This window comes from Panthera onca, chromosome A3, assembly GCF_046562875.1.
Source record: "Panthera onca isolate mPanOnc1 chromosome A3, mPanOnc1 haplotype 2, whole genome shotgun sequence".
Taxonomy (NCBI): Eukaryota; Metazoa; Chordata; class Mammalia; order Carnivora; family Felidae; genus Panthera; species Panthera onca.
The window spans coordinates 37,424,269-37,450,085 of NC_138341.1; the positions used below are offsets into that span (position 1 = coordinate 37,424,269).

At 48.5% G+C, this 25,817-nt stretch overlaps 1 protein-coding gene across 1 annotated transcript in view; it reads left to right on the forward strand.

Annotated features, from left to right (window-relative positions):
- Positions 1 to 1,603: 1,603 nt before the first annotated feature.
- FBLN7 (fibulin 7) overlaps positions 1,604 to 25,817 on the forward strand; it is a 50,018-nt gene continuing 25,804 nt past the window's right edge. Inside the window, exon 1 of the mRNA XM_060654823.3 lies at positions 1,604 to 2,357. Coding sequence (XP_060510806.2) covers positions 1,662 to 2,357 — 696 coding nt within the window. The 5' untranslated portion in view covers positions 1,604 to 1,661. The remainder of the gene's footprint in view (positions 2,358 to 25,817) is intronic.

Genomic DNA, 25,817 nt, shown 5'->3' on the forward strand with positions numbered 1-25,817 from the left:
GCTTTACAAATATTTTCTTTATATGTGTAGACCCCCCCCCCCCCGCCCCATCCCTGACATTCTGGAATATTCTCTTGAAAACTAAATATAGAGGAAAGACAAGAGGTAAAATAGAGGATAGACTCATCTTGTTCAAGCCAAGGGTTGGTTTTTTGTAGCCCCGAATATAGGACGCGTGGCTTATTTTCATGGTCTGCTTTCAGAGAGCCCTGACAGTTTGGGTCTGCCTTGATCACTGCAGGTCAAGGGCAGTTGGGGACAGAGAGAGAAGGAGCAGTACTGTTAGTACAGTGGGACCTTAAAAGGTGAATTCACACCAGACACCAGAGCACTAAATGAAAAGTGGCCATAGGACAAGGGCAACAAACAGAAATCAGTAGATAGGGGGAAAATATCCCTGTTAAAACTTATAAATGCTTGAAAATTTAAAAAAAGAAAAAAGGAAAAACAAAACAAAACAAAATTCTGTTACCACAACTAAAATTCCTGAAACCCTATGCTCTTATATTTAAGTGAAAAGGTGGAAGAAGGCAGTCTGTGCTGGAAACAGCACAGCTCTGGGAGCGGCCTGAGTCTGGAGATTGCATACCTTGGGTGAGTCACTCAACCATGCCCAGATTCAGCTTTATGAAGCCACAGAGAGGGCAAGAGAAGAAAAAAGAATGCCCGCTTACCTCTGTGAACGTCTGGTTCCCACTGCACAGCCAGAAGAGGGCCAACAAGTCCCGGCCTGCCAGGGGAGGTCACCATATAAACATGAGGTGGGATAAAACACATATTAAACATGGCCACAGCGACCAGAACCAAATGTTTCATTAGTGGGGAGGAAGGGGTGAGTGAAAGGGGGCCCAGGGAACACACAGGCTTTGGCATCTTTTGGCATCAACAGCAAACAAACACATGAGGGATTGGGGCAGAAAACCACAATTTCCACAGGCTTCCTGGGATCGGACCGCTGCTGCCTGGCCCCTCTACCTGGACAGGAGAAGCGATGTATTGCACTGCTCTCCAAGATTTAAGCAGGAATGCAAAATAAGATCACAGGGGCCCTGCTCTACTTCCTGCAGCAGATAGGTAGAGGGGGAAGCCCAGTAGGATTTCCCGGATAAGGAATGCTCAGGTGGCCAGCCCACACCTTGCCCTCGCTTTCCAGGGGGCTCCAACTTTCCTTTGTGCCTTCCAATGGAACACAGCTCTTGCTCCCACTGCAGTCTTCTTAGCTCCACTCCTCGGGAGGTGAGTGGGTTCTGCTAAGTGAAATGCGGAAAGGAAAAATGGATCTGAGGCTTGGCCAGACTTGGTGTGCACCACGACATCTGCAGCGTTGCCTTCCGAAAACATTCTTCCAGGAAGAACTTAAATAATGTTTTCCAGGAGCCTGGGGCTGAGGCCATCTGGTTCCCCCCACAGCCCCTGGATGCAGGGGACTTGAGACCACGAATGCCTGCCCTTCCCGGGGGGGATTTCCCACGGACCTCAGCAAAGCATCCAATGTTCTGATAACCTGGCCTCCGTTTTAAGGAGTTTCTCCTTCGGTTTGGGGTGGGGCGGACTATCAGTTAGGCGGACTTTAGATTCTCGGTCACCGTGCATGTGTGTTCTTGTTCCCCACTAGCACGATTTAGAAGGACACCCGTCTACTCGGAGGGAGAACTTAGTTTATGAAGCCCACCTCCCGGCCCAGCCCGTCCTGTTCTCTGAAGGCGGTGGAGGAAGGTGTCCGTGAGCGGGCTGCGAAGTGGAGCAGAGCTGGATGGGGATCGCCACGCTGCCGCCAGCGGCCGCCGACGCGCGCCTCAGTCTCCCCAGCCGGGCAAGGGGGCGGCCAGGGCGGGGGCTCCGCCCGGGGTGGGCTCACGGCCGGGCGCGCGTGCGGGACACACCGGCCGCGCGGCCTCGGCCGCCCTTGCCCGCGAGGCCCTCCGGATGCCCGCGCTCGTCCTCGGCGTCGCGCCCGGCCTCCTCGGGGAGCCGCGCGGGTTGGGCGCGCTCCCAGGCGCATTCCTGGCCGGGCAGCCCCTCCTCCTCGGCCTCGGCCCCGGGGCTGGCGCCTCCCCGCCTCGCCGGGGCTGTCTCGTGCGGGCGGCTGCGGACGCTCGTGGCCCGCGCGCGACGCACCTGGACCCGAGACGGCGCCGGCCGCGCTTCGGGGCTCCCGCCGCCCTCCCTGCGCGAGCCGCTCCGGGGCCGCGCGGCGCCCTGCACCCCGCGGGGCGGCCGCGGCGTGGGCCGGACCGAGGCGGCGTCCCCCCATCCCCAGCCCAGCGGTTCCCACTGGCAAGATGGTGCCCCGCTGTCCCCGCGCGCTCCTGCTGCTGCTGCTGCTGCTCGCCGGCCCCGCGTCGCGGGCTTCCCAGGTCAGTGCCCTCCCGCCTCCCGCCTCCCGCCTCCCACCGGTCCCGCTCGCCCGGGACGCGAAGCCAAGGCCGGACCACCTGGGCTTACCGCTTGGGGGCTTGCGTTGGGGGCTCCGAGCGGTTCTCGGGGACCCCCCCGTCTGTCACCTGAGACGCACCGCGGGGCCGGGCGCCTGGGAAGACCCGGGCTGGTTCCGCCGCGCGTTCTGCGCGACAGCCTCGGGCCGCGGGGGACTCGTGGGCTGGGGGGAAGGTTTCCTCGGGGTGTAGGAGACGTTGGGCTTCGGGGGGGGGTCCCCAAGGGGGCTCCCGGTCACCCCGTTAGGTTAGAGGCTGTCCCCGCCCTCCAGCTCCCAGCATTCAAATTTCCAACTGAAATCTCATTCCCACCGCTGCCGACTTTTGAACGCGCGCGGACTGTGTGAGCGGCGTTTGCGCTGCGCAGGCGGAGGGGGGCCCGGAGGTTCCCGAAGCCTCCTCGCCCCGCGCCTGTGGGGCCTTAGATTTGGGGCTACATTTCCTTTCCCACACAGACAGGCCGCTTGCTGTTCCGTTTTTCTCTCCTTGCCCTTTATATTTGTTGGAGCCTCACTGGATTCTTCACTCGATTTCACTTTTATATTAACCAGTAAAGAACCGATGATTACAGGGGCGCCTGGGTGGCTCAGTCGGTTAAGCGGCCGACTTCAGCTCAGGTCAGGATCTCGCGGTCCGTGAGTTCGAGCCCCGCGTCAGGCTCTGGGCTGATGGCTCAGAGCCTGGAGCCTGCTTCCGATTCTGTGTCTCCCTCTCTCTCTGCCCCTCCCCCGTTCATGCTCTGTCTCTCTCTGTCTCAGAAATAAATAAAACGTTAAAAAAAAAAAATTAAAAAAAAAAAGAACCGATGATTACAATTAAAAGAATGCAGATGAAATTGAGTCTTCGGAAGGGGGAACTGGAATTGCTGAATTCAGAGCCAGCAACCACTGGACAGGCTCTGGCCGACGGGGACCCCTCCCCCTGTGATGGGCGTGGCCCGTGGGCAGCGGGGCGGCCACCCCAACGATACCCGCCACAGCAGTAGCAGTAACCCAAGGCGGAAGGAGAGCATGTGCTTACCGAAAGCCTGATGACTGCCAGGTTCTTTGCTGAGCATCCTCCAGGCTCTTAATTCTCCGAGCAGCCCCGTGACGTGGGGACCACTGTCATCCCCATTTGGGGGAGGAGGGCCTCACCCAGGGAGATTGTGACTTACTCGAGGTCACACAGCCAGGAAGGAGTGGAGAAAATTCAGTCCCTCTCCTTGAGTTCCAGACCTTTCCCCTTCCCCACAGACACTCAGTGTCTAAATTCCTGAACCAGGCAGGCACACTCAGGGTCACGGAGAAGCCCCTGGGGTGCAGGAAGGGACTCCAGGCAGGGAGAACTCAGTTCAGACCAGAGGTGGGTGGGGTCAGTGCAGACGTGCTCAATGGGCACCGCAGGAAGCCACTGAGCCACCAGGCAGCAGAGGCTCGGTTGAGGCCACAGTGGACCCACCAGCAGAGCAATGGATCTCCCACCTACTTTGCAGAGTACAAAGCAAAACAGATCAGGCTCAGAGCTGAGGGCCAGAAGCACAGGGCAGGTGCATCCAGTGGGAGCCCTCAGAGGGGAGGGATGGACAGGATGTGCAAGGAGATGCTGGGGCGCCTGCCCTGCCCCTGTCTCATCTTATGGGGCCTATTGCTGTCTCTCCAGGTTACCTGGAAAACAGGTGAGACCCTGACAGTTCTCACATGTCTGTGGTTGCTGCAGGGGCAGAAAAGTGAGCTCTCTGGGCTCTGTTCCTGGGAGGTGTGGTTCTGATCCTTGCCTCACTGGGCTTTGTGAGAGGGAAAGGGAGCAAAAAGGATCGTCCACAGAGGTTGGTTTAAAAAATTCCAGTGAAACTGCCCTTCACCCAAAGTCTTAGGTGTTTGAGAGGTCTCCCCTCCCAGCCCCCGCCTGGGGGAGTCTGACAGGTAAACTATGAAGAAGGTCCCAGGAACACTCTTTACGGGGCTTCTTCTCATCTTTTGGGTCCCTGCTCAAATAAGCATCCCTTTGCGGAGGCCTTCCCAACCCCACGCTAAAGAGGTCTCCTCCCTGCCCTTGCGTGTTCTGTTACGGCCCTGTGAAGGGCTCTGGAATAGGACCGATCACGTTTGTAATGGGGTTTCTCGGTAGATTTTGACTTTATTGTCTATCTTCTCCACTACAGGGCCCCAGACCATATCTGGGATTTTTACCCAGGGACCACACATAGCAGGCAGCTAGCAGGAGCTCAGCAAAATGAATGGAGTGTGGTCATGCGGGTGCTGGTCTGAGCAGGACCAAGCCAGGCAGTCTCTGGGTAAACCTTGGCTGAGCATCACATCACCTGGGAAGCTTCTAGAAATCTCAGTGCCAGCCTCATTTCAGAGAATCTGACTCCAATGGCCTGGGTTAGGGCTCAGGCATTAGTATTTTTTAAAATTGTCCCTAGTGATTTTAATCAAGCAAGTGCCTGAGACCCAGTGGAGCCATCCTTCAGAGTTAAAAAGCTGCAGACCTTGGAAAGGGCCAAAAGCAGGGGAATTCAGAGTGCACAAAGGATCGGACTCAAGAGGACCTGAGGTGACATGGCATACCTGGAGTTGACCTGATCTGAACACATTATGAGCCTGGGGCTCCTGAACCCAGCAGTATGACCTGCTGGCTGGTGGAGACTTGGCTGGTGTTTGGAGAATGAATGGCACCCATGGGACTGTCTCCTGCCACAGAGGAGACAGGTGGGGTGCCCGGCAACCCACGGACGTCTAGCTAGAGGCAGCAGGAATTCTCACAGCAGCAATGCACAGCCCTGTCTGGGCTTCCTCTGTTTACCAGGAAATGTGCTCACTTGGTTATGTTAGGTTATGATGGGTGTGTGTTTGTGAGTGCATGTGCACATGCCTGTGTGCCGGTGCCTGTGATTGCAACTGTGTCTGCGTGAACGAGTGATTGTATTTGAGATGGTGTGTGTATGTGCAGGTGTACCTGTGATGTATCTTCATGAGAGAGAGAGACAGAGAGAGAGAGAGAGAGAGAGAGAGAGAGAGAGAGAGAGAGAGAGTGTGTGTGTGTGTGTGTGTGTGTGTGTGTGTGTGTGTGTTACAGGGTAGGGGGAGGCTGCTTTCTGCAAGGGTCTGGAGCACTGATCTCATGGGGATGGACAGTATTGTCCCCTCTCCTGAAGTCCTCCATGGCTTTCCAATTGTGTCCCTCTTGTCAGCACATCTGTCCTGAGTTACTTTGCAGGGTTTTTGTGATTAGCTGGATGGGAGCAGGTGGTCAAGGGGAAGGAGGGCAGGTTGAGCAGTGTGGGGATCCCATGGGTGGGGGCCCCTTCTTAAAACTGCTGCCCATTCTAGTGGCCTTCCCACTAGAAGAGAAACAGCCTCACTGGGGAGACAAGAAAGGGAAACATGTAACAAACGCCTCACCTCTCCTCCCCATGGTAGCCCTAAGTGAGTAAGGAGGGCAGGGTCTCAGCATCCTCCTTGCCCGTGGGGTGGTTCAGAAGGCTTCCCCTTCCCCTAAATTTCTCTTTGTGAAGGTTCTTTTGGTTACCTTCTCCCATCTGCTTTTTACAGTTTAATGACAAAAAAAAATGTTTTTGGTATACATTTCCATGATTTTTCCCATAGAGCTATATATTCTATATGTGGTAACTACCACCACAGTCAGGATACCGTTCTGTCACCTCTGAACTGATCTGTCCTTCATCACTGTGGTTCTGTCTTCTCCACAGTGTCATATAAATGGAATCAACAAGCGCATAGCCTTTTGAGCCTGGCATTTTAAATTTAGCATAATGCATTTAAGATTCTTCCATGTTATTCTAGTCTGCATAGTTGTTTTACTAATACTGTAACAGTCATATTTCATGGTGTAGGTGTACCACAGGTTTAAAATTTTTTTTTTATGTTTATTTATTTTTGAGAGAGAAACAGAGAGACAGAGTGAGTGGGGTAGGGCAGAGACAGAGGGAGATATGGAATCCGAAGCAGACTCCAGGCCCTGAGCTGTCAGCACAGAGCCTGACGCAGGACTTGACCCCACAAACCATGAGATCATGACCTGAGCTGAAGTCAAATGCTTAACGAACTGAGCCACCCAGGCGCCCCAGTGTACCACAGTTTGTACATTGGTTCACAGTTTGTGCATATCGTTCACTGAACTGAATGATACTTAGAATGTCATCTCCAGTTTTTGGTGATTATGAGTGGAACTGCTATAAGCTTTCCCATACAGCTTTGTGTGTGTGTGTGTGTGTGTGTGTGTGTGTGTGTGTGTGTGTGAATATAAATATAAATATTCTTTTCTCTTGTGCAGATATGTAGAAGTGAGATTGCTGGGTCCTATGGCAAATGCATACTTAACTTTGTAAGAAACTGCCAAACTGTATTCCATATTAGTTGTATCATTTTACATTCCCTCCCACCAGCAATGTATAAAAGACTGTGTTACGCTACATCCTCACCACTTAATATTGTCAGGTTTGTTTGTTTGTTAACAAGTCATTCCGATAAGTAGGCAGTGAGGTCTTATTGTGGTTTTTATTTCCATTTCTCTAATGACTAATAATATTGAGAATCTCTTCATGTGCTTATTTGCCATGAGGACTCTACTGGGTAAAGTTCTGTCCATCTAAAAACTGGATTAATTTCTGGGGTGCCTGGATGGCTCAGTCGGTTAAGGTCTGACTTTAGCTCAGATCATGATCTCACGGCTTGTGAGTTCGAGCCTCGCATCAAGCTCTGTGCTGAAGCTCAGAGCCTGGAAGCTGCTCTGTGTCTCCCTCCCTCTCCCTCCCTCCCTCCCTCCCTCTCTCTCTCAAAAATAAGTAAACATTAAAAAATGCATAATTTCTTATTGTTCAGTTTTGAGTGTCCTTTATGTATTCTAATTACAAGTCTTTTTCAGATATGTGAACTGCAAATATTTTCTCTCAGTCTGTAGCTTGTTTTAAGAACACCTATCCCAGAGCAAATGTTTTATTTTTTTAATTTAATTTATTTTTTAAATTTACATCCAAGTTAGTTATCATATAGTACAACAGTGATTTCAGGAGTAGATTCCTTAATGCCCCTTCCCCATTAAGCCCATCCCCTCTCCCACAACCCCTCCAGTAACCCTCTGTTTGTTCTCCATATTTATGAGTTTCTTCTGTTTTGTCCCCCTCCTTGTTTTTATATTATTTTTGTTTCCCTTCCCTTATGTTCATCTGTTTTGTATCGTAAAGTCCTCATATGACTGAAGTCATATGATATTTGTCGTTCTCTAATTTCACTTAGCATAATACCCTCCGGTTCCATCCACGTAGTTGCAAATGGCAAGATTTCATTCTTTTTGATTGCCAAGTAATACTCCATTGTATATATATATGCCACGTCTTCTTTATCCATTCACCCATCGATGGACATTTGGGCTCTTTCCATACTTTGGCTATTGTCAATAGCACTGCTATAAACTTTGGGGTGCACGTGCCCTTCTGAAACAGCACACCTGTATCCCTTGGATACATACCTAGTAGTGCAATTGCTGGGTCATAGGGTAGTTCTATTTTTAGTTTTTTGAGGAGCCTCCATACTGTTTTCCAGAGTGGCTTCACTAGTTTGCATTCCCACCAGCATTGCAAAAGAGATCCTCTTTCTCCGCATCCTTGCCAACATCTGTTGTTGCCTGAGTTGTTAATGTTAGCCATTCTGACAGGTGTGAGGTGGTATCTCATTGTGGTTTTGATTTGCATTTTTTCATGTGTCAGTTGGCCATCTGGATGCCTTCTTTGGAAAAGTGTCTATTCATGTCTTTTGCCGTTTCTTCACTGGAATATTTGTTTTTTGGGTGTTGAGTTGGTAAGTTCTTTATAGATTTTGGATACTAACCCTTTATATGATATGTCGTTTGAAAATGTCTTCTCCCAGTCCGTCAGTTGCCCTTTAGTTTTGCTGATTGTTTCTTTCATTGTGCAGAAGCTTTTCATTTTGATGAGGTCCCAATAGTTTATTTTTGCTTTGGTTTCCTTTGCCTCTGGAGACATGTTGACTAAGAGGTTGCTGAGGCCAAGGTCAAAGAGTTTTAAAGGTTTTAAACTTTGATGAATCTAAATTGATCAATTTTTTATTTTTATGGATCATGCCTTTGGTGTCAGGTCTGAGAACTCTTTGCCCAACCCCAGGCCCTGAAATTTTTCTTCTGTGTTTTCTGCAGATTTTTTTTTTATGGTTTTGCATTTTTACATTTAGGTCTGTGATCCATTTGGAGTTTATTCTTGTGTAAAGTGTGAGTTGTACATTGGGATCACTTTTTGCATATAGATTCCCATTTGTTCCAACATCATTTGTTGAGAAGATGATTCATTTGCCATTGAATTATTTCAGCAGCTTTGACAAAAATCAGTTCATTGCACACATATGTGAGTACTTCTGCCTGCAACACACTATCTTGATTACTATAACTCTCTAGTAAGATTTAAAACCGGGTAGATTTTAAGATTTTGTTATATTTTTCCAAAATTGTTTTGACTATTCTAGTTTCTTTGCCTTTCCATTAAAATTTTAGGATTAGGAGCGCCTGGGTAGCTCAGTCAGTTAAGCATGTAACTCTTGATTTTGGCTCACGGGGAGCTGAGTCCTATGTTAGGCTCTGTGGAACACACTTGGGATTCTCTCTCTCTCTCTCTCTCTCTCTCTCTCTCTCCCGTTGCCCTTCCCCCACACATGCACTCATGCACTCTCTTTCTCTCAAAAACAAAAAAATAAAACATTAAAAAAATAAAATTTTAGAATTAGCTTCTTTATTTCTTAGAAACAAGAAATCCTATCGGAATTTTTATTGAGATTAAATTAAATCTATTGATCAATTGGGGTGAATTGACATGTTTAACAATATCGAGTCTTCCAATCTATGAACATAATATGTCTGTCCATTTATCTAGATCTTTGATTTGTTTCATCAGCATTTAAAAATTTTCAACATAAATATACTTTGTTAGATTTATACCTAAGTATTTCATTTTTGGAACTCCTTTAAATGGCATTATTCTATTAAATTTTCATTTCCAGTGGTATATTCCTAGTATATGGAAATCTAATGGATTTTTCCGTGTTGACCTGTTATCCTGTGGCATTGTGGAACTCCCTTATTGGGAAGTTTTTTTGTAGATTCTCTCGGATTTTTTATATAACTGATTATGTCATCTGTGAATACGGGCAGTTTTATTTCTTCTTTCCAATTTATGTGCCATTGGTTTATTTATTTAGCTTTATTACACTGACTAAAACCTCTAGTACCATGTTGGATAGGGATGTGGACATCCTTGCCTTGTTCTAGAACTTAGGAAGAAAGTATTTAGTTTTTTTTTTTTAACATTGTGATGATAGCTATAGGGTTTTTTTGGTAGATGCCATTTGTCAAGTTAAGATTTCCTTTGAGTCATAGTTTGACAGAGTATTTATTATGAATGGATGTTGAATTTTGTCACATGCTATTTCTGCTTCAATTTCTATGATCCAGTCTGTTAAAAAAGTGGATGACCTTGATTGATTTGCTAATTTTGAAACCAGCCTTCCTGTCCCAGATAATCTTAATTGGTCTTATTTCTGTTTTTATATATGTTTCTCTATATTCCTCTGTATTTCTGGATTCCACTTGCTAATATTTCGTGAGTATTTTTGTCTGTGTTCATGAGGGGTATTGGTGTATAGTAGGGGTCAGCAAACTATGGCCCCTGGGCCACATGCAGCCCACTGCTGGTCAAATCTGGCCACACCTATTCATTTACATATTTCTGGAGCTGCTTTTTGCCCTACAGTTGCAGAGTTGAGAGGTTGCAACAGAGACCATATGGGCTTCAAAAAAGAAAATGTTTACGCCCTGGCCCTCTATAGGTAACATTTGCTGACCCTGGTTTATAGTTTTCTTCTACTGTCTTTGCCTGGTTTTGTTACCAGGGTCATGTTGGCTTCATAAAATAAGTGAAGTGTTCCCTTCTCTTCTGTTTTCTGAAAGAGCTTGTGTAGGATTTGTGTCAGTTCTTGAAATGTTTGGTAGAATTTACCAATGAAATCATGTGAACCTGGAGATTTCTTTTCTGGAAAGTTTTTTTGTTTTGTTCTGTTTAAAAATATGTTTTTAATGTTTATATATTTTTGAGAGAGAGAGAGACAGACAGAGTGTGAGCAAGGGGAGGGGCAGAGAGATAGGGAGACACAGGGTCCGAAGCAGGCTCCAGGCTCCAGGCTCCGAGCTGTCAGTTGTCAGCACAGAGCCCGACGTGGGGCTGGGGCCAACAAACCGCGAGATCATGACCCGAGCTGAAGTCAGACACTTAACCGACTGAGCCACCCAGGCGCCTCCCCCGCTTCTGGAAGGTTTTTAACTATGAATTCAATTTCTTTGACAGATACAGAACTATTTAGGTTAGGTTTCTCCTTTGGGCGAATTTTGGTAGTTTGTGGCTTTCAAAAAATTTGGTCTGTAGTCCTCTCTTTTAAATGTAGTCAACTGCTTTTAAATGCCCTGAAGATTAGTCCACATTTCTAAACAATTGATCTCCTGTAATGACAGATACTTTGTGCCATTGTTCACCGCAGAGCCAAATAGTCTACTATGATTAACTTCCTTTCTTATGTAAGTAATTCTTCTGTCGTCCTGAAATTTTTCCCCCTTTCCCCTCGGTCAAATACATAAGCACAGTGGTTTCCAGAAGCTCTTTCCTATTCCACGTTCTGTCAGGGCTGCTTTCCCTCGGAGCCTGTACTTGCCAGTCCGGCTGACCCTGACTTTGGCTGCCTGCTCTTCGGAGCTGGAGTCTATGTTTTATAGATCATACGTCTTCCTCTTTCTTGGCTCACTCCCTTGTTTTTCTGAACGCATCCTCAGGAAAATGATGTTTTAATCTGTTCTCGTGAGGTGTTCCCAAGTCACTGTCCTACTGTAGATAGTACCCTTTTTCTACACCGACCCCTTAAAGCAGTCAGCAGTACACATTATGCCCAGGCTGTCTGTGGGGAAAGCCCTCATGTGGGGCCGAGGAGCCCTCGTGCGGAACGAGGCCAGAGGAAGAGGTAAGAGGAGGGCAGCTGGCCCATCCACTGTCCCCTCCTGACCGTGTCAGGGGAGGGAGGTGGAGGAGAGGATTCCAGACTATTCCTTTATCTGTGATGAATGAGGTGGAGAAGGCATGCGTGCCCGGAGTCTAGGCTGAGATGGCTTGTTGGTCGCTTTAGAACTCAGAGTGGAAGGACACTACAATTGACCAGGGCTGTCTACACAAATCCATGGGTATGGGCTGAAGCGACAGGGACACGGGAAGCATCCAGATCTAAAATAGGGGTACAGGGATTCTCCACTCTGAGAGTTTGCATTGCGCCGCTTGGCTTCTGCAAAAGCCCTACATAAGGACCTGTTTTCACTGTCCAAAAGAAATCGGGGAGGATTTTCGCTTTTATGAAAAAAGGCAAAAAGCAAAAACAGCGGTCCGCGTTGGTTTAGCAGCGAGCTGTTGTAGAGGCTGCGGCAGCCGGAGCAGCGAGGGTGGCGCCACCAAGCTCCTTCCCTGGGAACCACACTCAGCATCTCAGCACCCAGCCTCTAGAGCTTTGAGCCACGTCCGTGAGCATCCGAGCTTCCTCTGGGGAAGCTCAACAAAATTTCCATATAAATTAACGGTAATTGCATCTTCGCTTGAGGCCACTTTGGCTTACAAAGGGTTTCATAGGAACCCTTCACTCTCAGATAGCTGGGGGGTGGAGGGGTGGGCGTGAACAGACCTGTATTTCACAAAACAAATATTTGGTGCCTCCAATGGCCCAGGTGCCAGGATCAAGACAGACAAGGACCCCGCTTTTGGTTTCAAAAGAGCTGCCCTGGAACTGAATTTGGCAGACCTGGTGACAATTTGAGCTGGGCTCAGCTGGGCTGTTCTGCTGATCTGCTCCAGATTCAGCCCCTCTGGACTGCCAGCCTCATTCATCTGTGGACGGCTGCCAGGTTAGCCGAGGCGGGCTGGTCTCCGAGGGCCGCACACGGCTCGTCATCCTTCAGCAGGCTAACCGGGCCTTTTCACATGGCAGTAGTGGCTGTGGGCCGAGACTGAGCATGAAGCACAAGACTTCTTGAGACCCTGTTCAAAAATGAACCTGGGATTTGGGGTTGATCCGGGTACGGATCCTGATGCCAGCAGATCAGGATACAACAGCCATTGAAAAGATAGTTTGTTATTTACAGTTCCCAAGAAGATGGGGCACACCATGCCTCATGAGGCCTCAGGAGAGACCAGGCAGAGAGATAGGGCAGGAAACTTCCTGCCTTTATTGGGGTTTCTGAGGGAAGGAATGGGTGAGACAGGGTAAGGGGGCTAACCAAGTTGAGATTGGCTAGTTTGACTAATCTTAGCAGGGTTGCCCCCATAGTTGCCTGATGCCTGATCCTGGGGCTATGGAGAGAGGGGGGCTGGGGTGGGAGGGGGTGTTACTGTCTCACTAGTGCAAGAGTCAGATAAGGGGGGGGATGGTTCTTGGCTTGGTCGGTTTGCATATCAAAGGTGTGCAGCGGGGGTGTGCAGGGTGTTGAGTTGTTTGCTACCTCTAGGAATTTGCTAGCCCTGAGAGGGGCAGTCTGTCCCGAGTCAGCAGGGCCCCAGATGTCAAAATATCAGATACAGAAACTACACAACATGGTTCATCTAGATCCAGCCTTGGAACTGGTATATCGCTTCCACTACATTCTCTTGGCCAAAGCAAGTCACAAGCAAGTCACAAGGCCAGCCTAGATCCGAGAGGTGGGAAAAGAGATTTCCATCTTTATGAGAAAAGCGGCACAGTCTCCTTGTAAATGATGTAGATGGCTGGGGGGTGGGGAGGGGGGGGGAAGGGGTTTGGATTGTGGCTGTTTCTGCAAACTTTCCATCATAGTGACCCAGAGATTTACTCTGCACAGTCACTTATCTTTAGACACACGTGTGCAGTCAGAGTGAGGAGGCGTGGCAGACAGGCCTTCCTGGCATCTTGGGCTTTCTCCAGAGATCCCCTCCTTCCCCTGGCACCTTCAGGAACGGGACTCAAGTCCTGTCAAGGACACCCCTGATTACAGAGAGGAATGGTGGCCCCTTTGCTCTCTTAGGGTCGTTTCTGGCCCCAGCTTTGGGAGGTGGGTATTGACAGTGTGAACGGTGAGAGCCGAGGTGTGGCCTGCTAGGGAAGGACAGTGTGACAGGGCAGCACAGTGCCTTCTTGGGGCAGCCTGGAGTCTTTCATTTGGGAGCCAACGCCCTGCCAGGCCTGCTCACCCTAGAGGATCAATCCTGTTTGACACCACATTTGATTCCAGGTAGGACCAAACCATCTTGGTCTGTGAAGCTGCTGGCCTCACCATCGGGCCACCAGCCCTCCCTCCATGCCTGCCCAGGCGTGCTTCCCAGCCAGCGGTCCGTGCTCCACGTGTCCCGGGATGAATGTCTGTCTCCTGTTGACAGAAGCCTGATGGTGCTGGTCACTCCCTTGATCCAGAGGGACAACGGTGGGGCTGCTGGGCTGCCGCCAGGCTTCTCAGGGTTTGTGCAGCCCTGGGGCCCTGGGACAACATCAGGGCAGACTCTCTGGGTGGGTAGAACTTTCTACATCCTTTCAAACCCTCCACCAGAGTCTTTCATGCTTCTTAGTAACTGCCCAGGACCTAAAATTAGTCCATCACGTACATTTTCATGAAAGAAAAAAAAAGTGCCTATACTTGGACAAGACTCAAGTCTACCCATTTCAGTAAGTAGACTCTATACCTCAAGGAAGCAATCATTTATTTTCCCTGCATATAAGAAAACATGTGCCCCCGTGGCAGTCTGGGTACGAGAATCTCCCTAGGGAGGCAGCTAAATGCAAAGAAAGGCCCAAGGAACTCATTCTGGTGATGGATTTCCAAGTAACATCGAGATATGACAATTGTTCGTGTCTGAGAACTGGAGGGCCGGGGAGAGGTTGGTGGCAACTCAAGGCACCCAGAAGTCCCCCCAAGCTGCTCGTTAGCCCCACTGTTGCCCTCTGGTTTGGCCAATGACTCAGACATTTCTCTTTATGCTAGAGATTATAGTGCCCCTAGAACCTCCACAGAAGGGGAGGGCACACTGCAAGCCCGAGAGGAGCCCTTTCCTCTGCTCCCCTGGGCTGTGTTTCCTAACTCTGCAGGAGGGGCTGGGGTCAGAGAACATGACCTACAACTGGGTGCACTGCCCAGGAAGCTGAGAGAGTCGATGCTTCCAGCTTACTTGAAGAAAGGGAAAGCACCACAGAGTTCCAAGGTAGGGAGGGGTGTCCGTAGTGTCAGAGGCAAAAAGAAACAAAGAAAAGCTGCTTCCAGAGAAGCATCAGACACCAGTCAGTCATTTACACTGTAGTGAGAAAACATACACACAAGTTAGCATCAGTTGAACGTGTCAGTATCACCTCAGGGGGTCCTGTGATTTAGGCCTTTTGTCTGATTGCATGATTCAAGATTTTACCCTTTTAGAAGTTACCCTTACTAACCGGTAAGATAATGTACTCATTCAACAACTTTGTCCTGAGTGCCAGTCCTGCTGGAGGCCAGTCACTCTTCTGGGCCTGAGGAGGCGGCATGACCCAAGGCAGTTTAGCAAGTGGAAAAGACTCATAGCACAGGGTCCATGTCTTGGCTCCCACTCTTCCTGAATGAGCACCCTAGGGAAAGGTCTTGCCTCTGATGACTCAGTTGCCTCCCATGAACAAGTGAGGATAACAGACATATATGTCTCACAGGATTGTAGTAAGGAGAAAATGAATGGGATTCAAAGAACAGTTTCATAATAAGTGCTCAGTTTGTCGTAGGGGAGGGGAAGCTGAGGCAGACACAGGCCCTGCTGTCATGTAGTGTCATGTAACCAAGCAGGAAGAGAAAAACAAGAGAAACGTGAGAAGTATCAGAAGGCAGGTAACTGGAATGGGGTACTGTTTTGAAGGGAGGCCAGGAGGCTACTGTACCCTTAGTAGGCAGGTACTCTCGGATAACGGAGCTTCTAAGTGAAAGTGGAAATACAGAGCCTGACTTCTGAGGACCAGGGGCAGAATTTCTGGACAGAAGAAACAGCCCGTGCAAAGGCCCTGAGATGGAAATAAGCTTGCTGAGGTGTGTGGAGAAACACAGATGAGGTCCAAACCCTGGAGTTCAGCAGACAGAAGAAGGCACTCGATCTGGGCACAGTTGGCAGTGGCTGAACTTGATCACACAGGGCTCTGTAGGCAGAATAATGACCCCCCCCCCAACATGTCTATATTCTTATTCCCAGAACCTGTGAATCTGACCTTGATTTTAGCTCAGTGAGACCCATGTCAGACTTCTGACCTCCAGAACTATAAGATAATAAATTTATGTTGGTTTAAGCTGCCAAGTTTATGTTTTTTTGTAGCAGCAATAGGAAACAAATACACCCAGCTCCACGGTAAGGGAGCTGGCCTTATTCCCATGTGTAGGGAGCCATTGTTGGGGGTTAGGTGAGTATGTGATGCGGTCTGGCCTCTGACCTCTGTCTTTGGAAAGCATGGATCCTAGGGAAGGTGAGGACATGGGAAGAGCAGGTAGGACACACTTGTGGTGGTCCGGAGAGGATCATTCCAGTCTTGCTATTGCCTGGCCACCCAGAAACACTTGGGCTTGTTGACTAGTGAGGGTAGGAAGAACTGGAAGTGTAGCGCCTTCTAACTGGAAGCATTAGCCTTCATAGCCACCCAGGCTAATTGTTACTCTAAGAATAACGAATCCCAAGACCCCGAATCTCCCACCATGCCCAAGCTCAAAGCAGCCATTTTATCTGTCCCGTTAGCTTTGCCCATGCTGCCTGTGGGGACCAGGCTTTTTGTCCGCTCCATCCTCTCTCTTCCCCCTCTTCAAAGGAGTCAACCACAGGAGACTTGGTTTTCTGGTAAAACCCAGATGTTGATTTGCATGAGTCACAGAACTCTGGGGTCCTGTGTGAACATGAGTACACATGTATACCACATACTGAAGCAACCAACAACCAGCAAGAACCTTCCTGAAGGGTCTATGTATGTGGCAGGGGGACAACCAGGGGAACTGAGAGGGGCCACCAGCAGACAGGGGGCCTTCTCTGAGACCCTCATTCTCGTTCTCGTAAGCTGAAGAAAGAGACAGAACCTGCTTTCCGAGTGGATGGGCTAGACACAATGTGGTGCATAAGGTAGCCAAGCCATCCTCCGACTGGGTGTCCCTTAGCCTCAGTTTCTCTAGCTGTAAAATGGAGATAATGGTGCCCACCTAATAGGGCTGCATGGAGGACTGACTGAGATAAAGATGGCTGTGGTTTTTTTGGGGCGCCTGGGTGGCTCAGTCGGTTAAGCGGCCAACTTCAGCTCAGGTCATGATCTTGCAGTCCGTGAGTTCAAGCACCACGTCGGGCTCTGTGCTGACAGCTCAGAGCCTGGAGCCTGTTTCAGATTCTGTGTCTCCCTCTCTCTGACCCTCCCCCATTCATGCTCTGTCTCTCTCTGTCTCAAAAATAAATAAATGTTAAAAAAACAAACAAACAAACAAGATGGCTATGTTTTCTACAGCAGTGCCTGATGTGAAGTAGGGTACTTGGTAAATATCTGTGGAATCCTGAATGAATGAATGAATGAATGAATGAATGAAAAGAAACACTATATTAAATTTTGCATAACATGCCCCATTTCTGAGGCTCTGAGGTCCTCCGGTTGTGGAGAGAGGTGAGGGGAAGGCCTGACAGGTGGGCTCCAGTAGGAGACTGTGGCTGGTTGTGTGGCACAGCTCTGTGTGTGTGTGTGTGTGCATGTGTGTGTGAGCTGAGTTCTCCGCTGGGCTGGGCGTCATGTTTGCTAAAGATAATGCCGGTGCCAGTAAGGCACAAGCAGGTCTACAGACAAAAGTTAGCTGGGCAGCAAGCAGTTATTAGCAGGCAGGTGAAAGAATAAGGCAGGTTTGGGTGATGAGATGAATATGATTGTCCTGGCCTCACACTTCATTCCTTCACCCCTCATTCATTCATTCCTTTGTTGATTCATCTAGTTTGAGCTCAGAGCCTCTGCTCAGTGAGGAGGATACCCAGCTGTCTATAACTGGTTTTCTGCTCTCAAGCATGCAAAGCAGCCAGGGGAGCGGTGGGCTGAGAGGGTGTCCATAAGGGGGCCATCAAGGCCGGCAGGGGCTGTGGTAAAACGAGAGGAGTCAGGAGGCGGATGGAGGCAGGGCTCTTGGTGGTTCTCCATGGACCCGTCTCTAAAGTAGACCCAGTCATCCTATTACATCAGGATCTGGAGAAGGCATGCTGGGGTTTAAATCCTGGATGTGTCACCGTGGCCAAGCGACCACTTGGCTTCCTCACCTATAAAGTAGGCGTAATAATGTGCCCACAGCCTGGCATTGTCGTGAGCATTTAACGAGTTACTTGTGTAAAGTGTGGTGACGGTGCTGGCTCTGGATTCCCTCTGTTGTCATCGCTTCTGTGGTCATTTTAAAAACTATACAAGATGGGGGATTGGAGTGTAAATGTAGAATTATGGACAGCCAGCATAAACCCCCAAATGCCCTGAGCACCCAGGGGTCCGGAGCTCCAAAAGGAGTCTCAGCTGGAAGACTGTGGTGGCTAATTTTACGTGTCCACTTGGCTAGACCAAAATACCTGAATATTTGATCGAACGCTTAGGATCTAGATGTTGCTGTGAAGGTAGTTTTTAGATGTGATTAGCATCAAACCAGGAGACTTTAAGTAAAACAGATGCCTTTCATGATGTGGGTGGGCCCCCATCAAAAGACCAAGAGCCACCAAGATGGAAGGAATTCTGTCTCTAAACTGCCTTTGGATTCAAGCTACATCAACTGTTCCCTGGGTCTTCAGCCTGTCACGTGCTTTGCAGATTTTGACTTCTCAGCCCCCACAACTGCATGAGCCAGTTTCTTAAAATAAATCTGCCTCTCATCCTCTGTCTCTCTCAATAGGTTGTGTGCATACACAGTGTGCATTCTGTTGGTTCTGTTTCTCTAGAGAAGCCTGACAAGGGCCTTGGCCAACCCCCCAAGCAAAATTCACTCACTTCCCCCAGAAGCATTCACTTTCTCTCCTCTTCTGGGGTGCTGGGTAGAGGTCACTGAGATGAGGGAAGGCGAAGGAGTTATAACCCGCCTCTGACTTGCTCTAAAATTAAAATAACTTCTGGAGAAAAAAACATGCACAAATCCGACATGACTCAGACGCGGAGGGCTTCAAGCCTTGGCTAGCAGGCACACATTTGGCAAGTGTGCTCTGTCCTTTCATAGACCTAATGGCATCAAAACATCTGTGTTCCCATTAACAAAATGCTGACATGACACATAGCTGTGGCTTAGAAGAAACCAGCTCAAGAGACGGCCTCTCTGAGGTCTGAGGGGTCATCCGTGGCCACCTGAAGGGGTCTCGGGGTTCTACTGTCAGCGAGGTGGCTCTCGGGGATTGTCACTGTCTCAAGACTGTCACCGTAAGAAAGGCCATTGAGCCAGGTCATGTGAGAACAAAAGCCTCAAAGACCACCCCCCCCCCAACCACGCACACCCCTGGAACTGCACCCATGCCCTTAGGTGCCTTGAGAGCAGGCGCTGGGTCTTGAATTTCATTTATAAATTGAACCCAAATGGCCAGAAGGCATGGATGTAGTGGCAGGGGTCAGGTCTTCTGGGTTCTGGCATAGTGATGGGGTGAGCTGGCGTGGGGGATGCATATAGCCTTTGTCTTTGTCCATACCTAGCCCAGCAGGTAGAGTGTTGAGGTATAAAATGGCTCTGGAAGCCCACCTCTACTGGGGCACTGGTTAGTTTCAGAGAAAGGGAGTGTTGTAAGCTCTGATGAATGTCCATTAGATCCTCCAGAATAAATATTATGAGAGAATGGGTTGGGAAGAAGGTGGGCAAGATTCCCCCGGGGGGTAGCAGGGAGGGTGGAATATGGTTTGATGGCTGCATTACTTCCAAGAACCTTCGGACCAGCACCCCCACCCTCCTGGCTCTCAGCACTGGCCTGTGTGTTCCAGAACCATCTATGCCACCTCCACGCCAGATTGGGAACAGCCAGGTGGGGTGACTTCTGTTGCTACTTCTTTCACTGGCTCATGTCTTTCCCTGCAAATACTGCCATTGGCATGGAGTGACATGAAGTGCCCACCCATTTGAAGAGTTTGAACACGGACACCGTAAATCCTGGTCTTTTCTCCTCAAAGATGGAAGAGTTTCTCTGCATGTCTCTTCTTGGTACCATTTCAAAGAAATTATTAACTCAAAGAAATGGAAACTATTTTTCGTTATTTATTGTCAACGGCATAAGCCAGGCGTGGAGCCAAGCTTTCAAAGGGATGGAAACTTAAACCATTTGAGGGGATCTCCTCAAGAAAAATATTAACAATGGGGCACCTGGGTGGCTCAGTCGGTTGAGAGTCCGACTTCAGCTCAGGTCATGATCTTGAGGTTCATGAGTTCGAGCCCCACATCGGGCTCACTGCCGTCAGCACAGAGCCCACTTAGGATCCTCTGTTCCCCTCTCTGTGCTCCTCCTCTGCTTACTGTCTCTCTCTATCAAAAATAAATAACATCAAAAAATTTAAAGAAAAACATTAAAAATGAGGGCCCCTTGAGGGCTCTGGAAGAGACCTTTGAAAGTGGGGGCCCTGACGTGGTGACTTCCTCAGCCACTGGGGTATGCCCTCCCTTCCCTGTGTGGAGCCCTCCCCTTGCCAGCCCCATCTGGATTTGACCTTTGCCCGGTCATGGCTTTGGTGAGCCTTCCCACCTGAGTGGGAGGAAGGCTATAAAAAGGCATGTGGAGCCTGTGGTTGTTTTTTGCAGTTGGGGTCTGAGACCTTGAGATGGGAAGGGTCTGCCCAAAGCCAGGCTTTGCTGTGGCAGTGCCAGGCTGCCATGCAGGTGGCGGACTCCTGAGGGTTTGGCCTCTTTCCTGACCCCGGCCCCGGAGGCCCTCACAGCCCCCTCGACCCGACCTTGCCAACGGCTACATTTGCAAAGAGGAAAGGACTTGTTTCCATGCTTCCGCCCCTCTCAGCCCAGAGCAGGAGATGGCAGTGGGTGTGGGGGGGAAGCTGGCTGACAAGTGGAGCCCCTTCCCCAGACTGAAGAGAGCACTGGGGTCAGAAGTGAAATCGAGGGCCAGGGTCCCTTGATGATAACTGCTTTCTGACGTCCATGCAATGCCACAAGCCAGTGCCAAGAAGAGGGAGCTGATACAGAACCTGCATCCTGTGGTCCAGCCTGTGCAAGATGACCCTGGTATATGTGTGCATGTGCGTCTAATCCAAGTTCAAAACAGACAGAAAGTCAACAGTGGTTGTCTCTGATCATGGGACTTGCTTATTCTTTGTTTCGATGTGTTTTCAGTATTTTGAATTGTTTTGCAGGAAGTATGCTTTCTATGATCATGCAAAATGATAAATCATTCTTTCTCGGTTTGGAAAGGGAAAACACTTAGCTCTTCAGCCCCCCTCCTGTGTTCTTTTGTTCCCATAATGCAGACCTCCTGAGCCCTTGACTTGGTCTGTAAGGATTCCAACCTCATGGCCCAGCCCTACAGATGAACCCAGTCATGCTTGTGCCAAAGTCCCACTCCAGGCAACAGATTTGAGGGTGGCTTTCAAGGGATCCATTTCTAGCACTTTGGGATCAAGGAATTCCCCTGTTAGTAGCAACTGCCATACAGACCCATCAAACCTCATGTCAAAAGACAGTCATTCTCTCTGTTCCCTGGCACCCTGGCCCCTACCCGGCCTGCTGGCTCAAGGATCTTTCTTTTCTTTCTTTCTTTCTTTTTTTTTTTTTTTTTAGTATTAGGGACTTTATTTTATTTTATTATTTTTATTTTTTATTTTATTTTTAGTATTAGGGACTTTATTTTTAATATAGTATTTAATATAATAAATAGTATTATTTTTAATATTGGGCTTTATTTTTTATTATTTTTATTTATTATTTTATTTTTAATATTAGGGACTTTATTTTTTTTACTCTCTCTCTCTATATATATATGTATTTCACTATATATATTTCTGTATATTGTGTATTATTATATATTATATATTATATATTATATCATATATATATATATATATATATAGTGAAATAATCACCACAGTAAGTTTAGTAAACATCACCTTCCAGAGCTACAAGTTGTTTTTCTCTTGTGATGAGAACTTTGAACACCTCCTCTCTTAGCCACTTTCAAATATACAGTACAGTACTGTTCACGGTAGTCATTATGCTGTACCTCACATCCCCAGAACTTATTTATCTTAGAACTGGAAGTTTGTACCTTTTGACCCCCCTTCATGCATTTCCTCCGCTCCCCCCAACCCTTCAACTCAAGCAACCACCAATCTGTTTGATGTCTTAGATCTCACATATAAGTGACTTCATGTAGTATTTGTCTTTCTCTGTCTGACTTATTTCACTTAGCATAATGTCCTCAAGGTGTATCCATATTGTCTCAAATAGCGAAATGTTCTTCTTTTTTATGGCTGAGTAATATTCCACTGTGTGTGTGTGTGTGTGTGTGTGTGTGTGTGTGTGTACACACACATATACATATATATGTATATATGTACACACATATATACACACCACATTTTTAAATCTTTTCCCCCATCGGTGGGCACTGAGTTTGCTTCCATATGTTGGCTAGAGTGAATAATGGTGCAACAAACATGGGGCTGCAGATGTCTTTCTGAGAGAGTGATCTTGTTTCCTTTGGATACAGTGGATATAGAATTGCTGGATCATATGGCAGTTCCATTTTTAATTTTTTGAGGAACCTCCATACTCTTTTCCACAGCGCCTGCACCAATTTACATTCCCGCCAACAGCGCACGAGTAAGCAGTCCCTTTTCTCCACTACCTTGCCGACACTTGTTATTTCTTATCCTTTTGATCCTAGCCATCCAGAGAGGTGTGAGGTGATCTCACTGTGGTATTGATTTGCATTTCCTTGATGATAAATGATATTGAGCATCTTTTCTTGTACCTGTTGGCCATCTGGATATCTTCTTTTAAAAAAAAATGTCCATTCAGAGGCATCTGGGCGGCTCAGTCGGTTAAGTGTCCAACTCTAGATTTGGGCTCAGGTCACGATCTCAAAGTTCGTGAGTTCAGGCCCTGCATCAGGCTCTGTGCTGACAGTGCAGAGCCTGCTTGGGATTCTCTCACCCTCTTTTCCTGCCCCTCTGCCATGCGTGTGTGTGTGCCCTTTCTCTCTCTCAAAATAAAAAAGAAAAAGAAAAATGTCTATTCAGTTCCTCTGCCCATTTTTAATTAGATAGGGTTTGTTTTGTTTGTTTTTTTTTTGCTATTGAATTATATGAGTTCTTTATATATTTTGGATACTAACACCTAATCAGATATATGATTTGCAAATATTTTCTCCCACTCTCTATGTTGCCTTTTCATCTTGTTGATGGTTTTCTTTGCTGTGCTGGAGCTTTTTTAGTTTGATGTAGCTCCATTTGTTTATCTTTGCTTTTGTTGCCTTTGCTTTTGGTGTTAAAGCCCCAAAAAATCATTGCCAAGACCAATGCCAGGGAGCTTACCCTCTACGTTATCTTTTAGGAGTTTTATGGTTTTAGGTCTTAAGTTCAAGCCTTTAACCCAGTTTGAGTTAGTTTTTGTGTGTGGTGTAAGATAGGGATCCAGTTTCATTCTTTTGCATGTGGCAGTCCAGTTTTCCCAGCACCATTTATTGAAGAGACTGTCCCTTCCCCGTTGTGTGTTCTTACCTCCTTTGTCATAAATTAATTGGCCGTGGGGTGCCTGGGTGGCTCAGTCGGTTAAGCGTCCGACTTCAGCTCAGGTCATGAGCTCACGGTCTGTGAGTTTGAGTCCCATGTCCGGCTCTGTGCTGACAGCTCGGAGCCTGAAGCCTGCTTCAGATTCTGTGTGTCCCTCTCTCTCTGCCTCTCCCCTGCTCACGCTCTGTCTCTCTCTGTCTCAAAAATAAATAAAAACATTAAAAACATTTTTTTAATAAAGAAATAAATTAATCGGCCATAAGCACATGGGTTTATTTCTGGGCTCACAGAGTTCCTTGTTACACCAATTTGTTCTGTTAGCATCACCCCGGTGAGGATGGAGGCAGGGATGGGCCAGGGTTCTGAGATCTTCCCTTAGCAAGTCTGCCTGAAACCCTTCCATCGGCCTCCCCTCCTAGGATGAGGTCTTTCTGTGCTTGGTCTTGAAGGTTTTTCCATTGTGACTGGTGAGGTGAGCACTTAGGAGGTTGGTGCCTATTGTCCACTGTGTGGGTGTTGGGAAGGGCTCCGGAAAGTGCACTAGAAGCAGAGGACAGCTGTGCCTGGACCCAGGAGCCAGTTAGACACCCTTGGCTGCCCAGTGGCCGAGTGGAACCCGGGCCTCTTTTCCTCCACATGCTCTGTTCTCCTTTCTCTACCTCTAGGAGCCCCATGGCACCAACCCAGGCCCCTGACAGAGGCCGTGGCACTAATCTCCTCTTCCCCACTTCAGAATGTAGCCTTTCCGTGTCCTCTGGGGCAGCTGTGGCCCAGTGAGCCCTCTCCAGATGTCAGGGCCCTGGCCACCTTGTGCAAGAGGGAGGCAGCTGCTCACCGGGCTCAGTGTGGTCAGGGATGTTTCTTCCACTCTGGCCCTGCTTCCTGTCCCCACTGCCCGTGCTCCCTGACCTGAAACTTGCACAGGAGCCAGAACTCCACTCCTGTTGGTTATGTTGCTCAGGTCATAGAGTTATCAGCTGCTAGTGCAAATTAATCGGTAAGATCATTCACCACAGAGGGATGTGTGAAGAACAAATGAGACAGGGCGTAAGGCACTCCACTGGGGCACGTGCAGCCGAGGGTTTGGGGTCTGGGGGTGGTAGCTCTGGGATGGACGTCATCTGTGTTCCCATTTTGGCCTTACCACTCCTAAGCTGCATGATTCAGGGACCGCTGCTTGAGTTTCAGCCCATGTATTTTCATCTGTGATACAGAGACAATCCCAGCCCTTCACGGGCTTGCTACCAGCCAGCAGTACTCTTTGAAGTAGAAATGGCCTTGTCAACTGTGACGAACTTCACAAGTGTAACACATAAGTCATGAAGCCATCTTTTTTTTTTAATTAAAAAAATTTTTTTTAACGTTTATTCATTTTTGAGAGATAGAGTGTGAGCGGGGAGGGGCAGAGAGAGAGAGACAGACAGACAGAATCAGAATCTGAGCTGTCAGCACAGAGCCCGACACTGGGCTTGAACTCACGAACCATGAGATCATGACCTGAGCCAAAGTCAGGCGCCCAACCAACTGAGCCACCCAGGCACCCCAGTCAGGAAGCCATCTATAAAAGCAGCCTCTAATCACATCTTGGCCTTTTGGCTAAGATCCAGTGTGTAAGCAGCTTCTTCTTTTTTTCTTTATGGGAGGAGAAGTGGGTGTGGGAAACCCAGTCTGGGTAGGATGGCGGGTGATGCTGAGCAGGTAAGGGATTGCAGGAGGTCACTTGCTGCCCCGGTGCCCCAGAACCTGCGTGGGAATGACCACAATGGGGGAGAAGGGAGGAAAACAAACAAAACCTCTCTTCCCAGCAATTGCATTTGGGGCTAGGCCCAGTCAGGCCCCAGTTAGGGTGGAGACCAAGGAGCCCCCATGGGTTAACGAGTTCCAGGGGCAACTGGGGATTCAGCTTTGTCAAAAGCATCCATTGAAGCGGGCCAGTGAGTCATCTGTTTGGTGAAATCCCCAAGGTGCCTTGGCCTGGCAGCCGCCCTGGGAGAACGGCAGCGGCTCTGTTTCCACCGTGGTGGCAGCACGCCATTGGCAAGGCTGGAAGCCACCCAGGCTGCGGAGGCCACGTGACTCCCAGCCGCCCTGCACCCTTTGAGAAAATTATGTAAAATTATAAAACCAGTACTCATTGTAGAAAAGAATTAGGTATAAAAAATAAAATTAAAAATGATCCATAAGCCTATCCCGAGAGATAACTCTCACTGTCTTCTTGCTGCTCTTCTTTGTTCCGTGTGGGTAATATGAGTCAGGTTAGATAAGGCCAGGCTGAGGGAACGCACAGACCCCATGGGACTCCCCCCAAGGCCAAGGTCCTACTGTAAGGAAGGTCCCTTCTTTACTCCTTTTCATGTTCTGGCTCTAAAGGGCAATTGAGACTGGAAACATTGAGTTTCTATCACTAAGTGTGATGCTGAGTTAGATAGTCTTTATCATGATAAGCACATGCCACCTTTTTCCGTTTTTTAAGCTTTTTAGGATTTTAAAAAGTTGTTTATTTTTGAGAGAGAAAGCACGAGTGGAGGAAGGTCAGAGAGAGAGGGAGACAGAGGACCCGAAACGGGCTCTCCGCCGTCAGAGCAGAGCCCAATGTGGGGCTCAAACTCACAAACTGTGAGATCATGACCTGAGCGGAAATCAA